This window comes from Xyrauchen texanus, chromosome 33 (assembly GCF_025860055.1).
Source record: "Xyrauchen texanus isolate HMW12.3.18 chromosome 33, RBS_HiC_50CHRs, whole genome shotgun sequence".
Classification (NCBI taxonomy): domain Eukaryota; kingdom Metazoa; phylum Chordata; class Actinopteri; order Cypriniformes; family Catostomidae; genus Xyrauchen; species Xyrauchen texanus.
In genome coordinates this window covers 17,829,160-17,836,313 of record NC_068308.1, presented here as the reverse complement: position 1 = coordinate 17,836,313, position 7,154 = coordinate 17,829,160, and the positions used below count along the sequence as shown (strand labels likewise).

Genomic DNA, 7,154 nt, shown 5'->3' with positions numbered 1-7,154 from the left:
TTAGTTCGCAGCTATGTTTCAGCGGCTCATGGACCAAATCCTTAGACCGAACGCTGCATACACCGCTGCCTATCTGGATGATTTCATTATTTACAGTAATGACTGGCAGCAGCACATGCAGAATCTAAGGGCTGTCCTGAGGTCGGTAAGATGAGCGGGACTCACAGCACTCCCAAATAAGTGCACAATTTGGTGGGTGGAAGTATGGTATTGGGTCATGGGCAGGTGCGGTGTCAAATTGATAAAACCGCAGCGATTGCAGCCTGCCTGAGACCTAAGACCAAAAAGGAGGTGAGACATTTCCTGGGGCTAGCTGGCTATTATTGTAGGTTTATGCCTAATTATTCGACCGTCACCAGCCCGCTGACTGAGCTCACTAAAAAGGGGGCACCAGATCCAGTCCAGTGGACAGAGCCGTGTCAGCAGGCGTTCACGCGGGTAAAACCTGCACTTTGCGGTGTACCGCTCTTGCATTCCCCTGACTTTTCTCTCCCTTTTTTTTTCAGACAGATATGTCGGACAGGGGGTTGGGGGCTGTATTATCCCAGGTGTGGGAGATGAAGTACAGCACGACTAAGGACATCAAATGGGCAGTCCTCACCCTCCAGTACTACCTGCTTGGGAGGGCCATGCTCCGCTCCAATGGCACCATCGCATGAAGGATGCGTGGATCACCCGTTGGTATATGGCTCTCCAGCCTCTGAAGTTCGATGTGGTCCACAGGCCGGGGGAGCATATGGCTGTGGTGGATTTCCTCTCTAGAAATGGGGGTGTTGGTCACAGGCCAGATGGCTCCCCGGCCTGAGTCAGGTGATGGGGTTATGTGATGATGTGGGAGTGGCCGAGCAACGTCTGTGGAGAGCGAAGCAGGGAGGAGGAGAACGGTAAGGATTGACAGGATTGAAATGATCTCCAACAACTGTTCTGTGTTTCAGTGAGAGCTGGATTGTGATAAAAAGGATGTCAAGACTGCCAGAGTGGGGAGAGAGAGATGCACGGCACTGGCTGTCTCCACACAAGCAAGTTGTTAATGCTGAAAAGTGATTAAAAATAAAACTTGGATTGGATTGTTTACCCGACTCCCGCTTCCTTCTTCAGAGAGAACTCAAAGTCAGAGACTTTGTCACAATTACATATGTAATATAATTTTCTTTAAATAGTTTCAATGTACTGAGCTACTTTTTGTTGGTAACTTGAAGTGTAAACTACTTTTTAAGAGTGTACTGTAGCAGTTTCAAAATAGTATCCCGAATACTGCACGAGACACCTGTATTTGAATCCATTCAGCATCCTCTAGTTTTTTAAATGAAATAATTGGTCCTGTGCAAATGACCCCTTACGCGAACAGACACCCAATTACAAGCAGGTTCTAATTGTTTTATTAATCTAATACAAATCACAGGAGAATGTTGAGAACACCTGAATGTATACATAATATTTATTGCTCTTGAGAAAACTGTGGTTCAAGACTGCATTGTGTTGTTTGCAAGTCCAGTATGAGGCATCAGCCTCTGTCAACTGAACTTGGAAAGCTTCCTTTAATCCCCAGCACCCAGCACAGACAGTATAATTGGTTTTGGTAACAAAATGCGTGTCTACAGACACAGACGAGACAGTTCTTTTGTGCTTTGTGCAGTACATCCATCTTCCTGTGGGGAGGGGCTTAAATCTAAATCAATGTTGGCATCCTCCATAAAAACAGCAAAAATAAGGGTTTTCCTTCCCAACCCCCTTCAGAGGAAAGACTTCAGAACCTCGAAGACCTTCATAGCAGACTCGATGCAGCCATCAAAATTGGAGTGCGTGAAGCCGTCACCCCCACACACCAGCAGAGGCTGGGAGAGCAGTGTCATCTGCCCCGGGCAATCAGCCACCGATCTTGTCACCTAATTAGAGAACAACAAAATTGAGTGATTGGACTTCCAATAGCTAATGCAACCTCATTCTTACATTAATATTGAGTTGTTAACCCTCAGAGTCCCAAATAGAGCACATACAGTAAATAAGTGCTAGTTCCCTATTTGAGCAACGGGTGGGTGTGTATACAAATGTGTCCATTTAAAGCTGAAGAGTAACATTTTTTTTCCCAGCGGTATGCAGAAACAACTCTAAGTAAGCCAATCATAGGATTATTCCCCAGAAAAGTGTTAACACTGTGGCTCTGTAGCAGTATTATCTGTTTGAGCATCCTAACACAGCAACATTGGCGACAGTGGCCCGAGTTTGAAGTGGGACTATCTGTTTGTCTGACCAATGGCCTATTGAGGGAGTGTTTGAGAAACCATTTTAAAAACAGTGATTGTTTTCACAAATCACTGCAGAACAAGTTTTGCCAGAACAGAATTATACTGCCAACACCAACAGATTGCTTAAATTGTCTAGAAGTGAAAAAAATGTGTCATTCAAAAAAATTAATTTGACGAAAGTGGTCCAGATTGAACTCTGTTTGGTGATGCTATGGGCACAGAAATTACACACCACACCTTTAAATAAGATTTTTTTCATTGTGATTAAAAAATCTAGCTTTGGTTGTCCTGACGATAAGGCATTCTAGAAAGTTCTACATTTCATAAGAGAAAATTCTCACATGAGATGTGAGAGGGAGGGTGCTGTTAATTTGGTTTCTTATATTATATTTGAATAGCAGTGGAGTCACCTTCATTGAGGTTAACCAGGGCCAAGAATAGACTTGATGGTAAAATGGGTTGAATTTGGATGACACGTTCTCTCAGCCAGTTCTGGACAGCAAGTGGTATGTATGACATGTAAGTAACCCAGGTTATAATGCTCTTGTTTAATCTAGCATATTAAATCCAAAGCCAGTAATAGTCCTGCCAAACATATCAGGAGAAGTCTCTTGACTCCAGAATCAGTATCAGAATGAGCTTTATTGCCAAGTATACTTAGACATACAAGGAATTTGACTTGGTGACAGAAGCTTCCAGTACACAAACAATGCAACAAGACAAAAATAATAAAAAAAAATTGAAAAAGAATAAAAATAAGTGAACAAAATATAAAGTTTATATAAAATACACAATAAGACACAAAAATATCCATATATACAAATACAATGTTTTATACAGTGCAAGGGAATGTAATGTGCAGAAGAGGTAGGATATGTTAAATATAATTGACTAAGCTAGTTATTGCACAAAATTAATGCTCAATGGGGCAGTTTTAACTGTTCATGAGATGGATGGCCTGAGGAAAAAAGCTGTTTCTGTGCCTGGCTGTTCTGGTGCTCAGTGCTCTGTAGCGTAGGCCAGAAGGTAACCATTCAAAGAGGTAGTGGGCTAGGTGAGTAGGGTCCAGGGTTATTGTTATGTGTCTGTGACGAGGGCATGGCTGAATTGTTGTAATCAGCTGGGAGGGGGAAAAAGAAAATCCGGGAGCGCCAGTTCGAGAGTGAGAGAGACACACACGGCCGCTGTTGGATTTGTTATAACTGTTTAGCTTTTTTTTTTTTTATAGATTAAAGGGATGGTTCACCCAAAACTCTGTCATCATTTACTCACCCTCATATGTATTTCAAATCCATATGACTTACTTCCATGAAACAGAAAAGGAGATTTTAGACATTGTTTGGCTCAGTCACCATTCATAGTGAGTTTGTATGGTAATTAATCATCATAATCGCAATTATTTGTTTGACAGTTAATTGTAAGCCCCTAATTTTCATTATTAGGTTCCCACCTTGTGAATTGTTTTGAAATAAAATTTCAATTTTTTTTATTTCATGACATCATAAAAATTGATAGAATGTGAAATTTGTACATTTTTAAAAAGCTAAAATGAGATTAAAATTATAAAGCAAATAAAATAAAAATTACAATATACTATATTGTGTGAATATATATGAAGAGGCCCCCTTTCTCAGTTTGCTTAATATATTTTTTAGTTACATAGTGCTTACATGAGGTTAAACGTCTGGCGAGTAAAAACAACAATTTACTATCCAATGATGATTTTTTTCTCCAACATGATCGTAGAGGTATTACTGCCAATGTTACAATCATGATGATTAACATAAATTAACATTAGCTTTAATAAGTTAAGTGGCATAACATTACACTGCTTACGCCTTCACTAGCAAGCTATCGTTAGCAGTCTGAAGTAACACTAAAAGATAAAAAGCTGAAACTAACATCCCTAGTTTTTACCCTGCTTTTCAGAATGGTTAGATCATGAAATTGTTAAAGCTACAGTAGGTAGTATTTATTCATTGAAAAAAATAAATCTATATAAACATGGTGTCTAACTTAAATGAGGCCCTGTGAGAGATTAGTTAGCACCACAGACTCTAGCTCTGAGTGAAAATTGTGAGTCGGGTAGTGTCAATCTAGCAAATTTTAGCCAATCGCTTTTTGCGAGGCAGGCCTTGGCTCTGTTTGTGAACAGTTGTCAATTAAACCCTGGTTGGGGGTGAAGAGCATCATGTATATGGAGTAGAATTGGGCGCTGTTTCTCAATTCAATTTATTTCAAAGTTGCCTACTACAGCTTTAAGAGCACAACACTAGCCTCTTTATTTTGCTCTCAAAGTGCACCAGATGAAAGTATTTAACTTTAAAATGTACAAAAACCCCCAGTAAAGACTGCCATAGACCACTTGTAAGGTTAGAGAATAGCTGTCCAATTTTCATGTGTGGATGGACTAAGGAATAAGGAATAGTTCACACAAAATACATAATTATGTAGTTGTCGCTTCCTATAGTCTTTGGGCCAGTATTGATCGCAAAATCTGCCCCTCTTTTGTGGCTAATATTAATTTCATAATGATCTTTACTCTGTGAAGTCAAGCGGAAGTTAAGTGACAGTGTGCAAATACTATTGGCCCATTTTGGGGTGAACTAAATATGCAAGACTAGTCTTACATGTCACTGTTTATAACACAGGGCATTCATACTTTGCTGGGCCGCTTTAAAAAATAAATGGGGGGCATAAATTAAGAGTATACCCACTTCTCCAGGCACCACTGGTAATGGGAGTTAATAATGTGCTTATTGTTTCAGTGTTTTGTTTATATCTGAGGCCAGTTCCTCTGAAACATGCAAAACATAACATAAAGAATAAAGTTATTATTACAATTTATTTTGAAGTTGTGTAATTAATCCTCTGTGATTTAAAACAAGGTTGCAGAAAAAATGCAGACACACCAAACTATTAAAACAGCAGATGTTGTTTAAATAATCAGATAGATATTGGTATCAGGGGTGCAGTTAGGATTTTTAGGCCCCCTGACAACTTTATACACTAGGCTCCCACCTTATTGCAACACGTAACAGCATTTTTTTCATAGTCTAATCATCATAGATCTTAATACACGTAAACAGAAGCATGGCTGCACATTCAATAAGACGCAAAAAAAACTATTTAAATTTGAACAATTTATATAAAATAATCAAATGATGCATTTAATAAAAATAACTGCAGTATATAGCTATAATAAATAAACATACAAATGTTTGATCAGGTTTAGCGAGTTGGAACTATGCTTCTAAATGTAAATTTTCACATTTAGATTTTTTATGTTTTAAATACTGTATGTTTTAAGAGTAATCCCTTGGAATATCTGATAGCAAACAAGACCAGATTTCCCCCTGTAATCAGAGAGCATTAGAATAGAACAGATGAATAGTCCAGGTTTAAAGCCCTTGATTTTATTTTATTTATTATTTTAATTTGAAAGAATGGCTCACCATTGAATAAGTCAATGTAACTATTCCATAAAATAAACCATAGCATTTTGTTATGAAAAAAACAAAAAACAAATCAGAGTCAACACACATTTAGAATATATTTCTAAAACTGCCTTCATTATAATACCAATGGAGTAGACATCTCCTTCCTTTTGTCCATTCCATCTACTACTGTAGAATGGTGGTGGCGTAGTGGGCTAAAGCACATAACTGGTAAGCAGAAGGTTGCCGGTTCGATCCCCACAGCCACCACCATTGTGTCCTTCAGCAAGGTTGCTCCGGAGGGAAAGTCCCTGTAATAAGTGCACTGTATGTCGCTTTGGATTAAAGCATCTGCCAAATGTAAAAATGTAAATGTACTCCATATTATATGAATCTATAAGATTTCTTTCAAAATACCAGTTATTAGAATTAGAGCATACAGAGTATTAGAGATATTAAAAATACAGCTGGTGTTTCTACAGTAATGGCACGCTTTGAGTTTTCTCATCTATTACCTCGTCAGCACTGTTTAGAACGTCTGGGCTGTATGGCCTTATAAGATGTTTGATATTCTCCAAAGTGCTTCAAAGTAGAAAATTCTTGGTTTAATTCAAATGAGTCTCATAGGTTTTGTGGTCTGCACCACGCTATTTAGTTTAATCCGTTCTGCATGATCCAGTCAAGCTTGATATATGACATGTCCACGCAAGTTCCAGCGCACAAATGGGAAGAATTAATATAAAAAAAAATTATTGGAATAAAAAACTGAACATCTTGAGGAGCCAGCACACTTGATCATCTTTTATTATCAAGTAAGAGCAGGCTTCATTCTAGCTTACCAATGCAAAGTGCCCATTTATCACAAAATCATGCAGGAAAAGAGTTGGGGGTTCTGCTGGGCCCCGTCTGTCCAGGTAACCCTCCACCCTGGCACCCCGATTGGTATCGGCATGCACATTTTGTATCTGTACATCCCTGCTATGTTGTGTGGAAAAGAGCAGTGTGAAGATTCTTCAAAATTTCTCCTTTTGGGTTTCACAGTTTTTTGTTGAACTATTCCTTTAAACATGAATGAGGGAACTCAAACAATGTACTGCCTGTTGAAAAAAGCAGTGTATATTCGCAGTAGATTGAAAGTCATGACTCATGAAGAGTCTTTCCAGCCATTTGAGAGCAGAGAAGTCAATGACTTTGACATGTGGTGTGCGTGTGCTGATTTCTGCTCAGCAAACTGTGGTGTGGCAAATGACTGGAATCAGCCTCAGAGATCTGAGTAACACTGACTCCTGCTCTGTGCCCTCTGTGTGTGTTTGACCAGGAGCTGGCACATGCACAGGTGTGTGTACGTGTGTGAGAGTGAGCATTCGGTTCCTGCCTGTGTAGTCTAAACGGGCCTTGGCCCACTCTCTAGCGATCTCCGTGCTCCCACACAGATGTTCTATGTCCTCTGACCTTAAACTGAGGCCCAGCA

General features: G+C 39.4%; 1 protein-coding gene across 2 annotated transcripts in view; it reads right to left on the bottom strand.

Moving 5' to 3' along the window:
• Positions 1 to 1,368: 1,368 nt before the first annotated feature.
• Positions 1,369 to 7,154, bottom strand: part of LOC127627077 (renalase-like) — a 74,225-nt gene continuing 68,439 nt past the window's right edge. For both annotated transcript variants that reach the window (XM_052103300.1, XM_052103301.1), the window contains exon 7: positions 1,369 to 1,886. In XM_052103300.1, the coding sequence (XP_051959260.1) occupies positions 1,734 to 1,886 (153 nt within the window). In that variant the 3' untranslated portion in view covers positions 1,369 to 1,733. The remainder of the gene's footprint in view (positions 1,887 to 7,154) is intronic.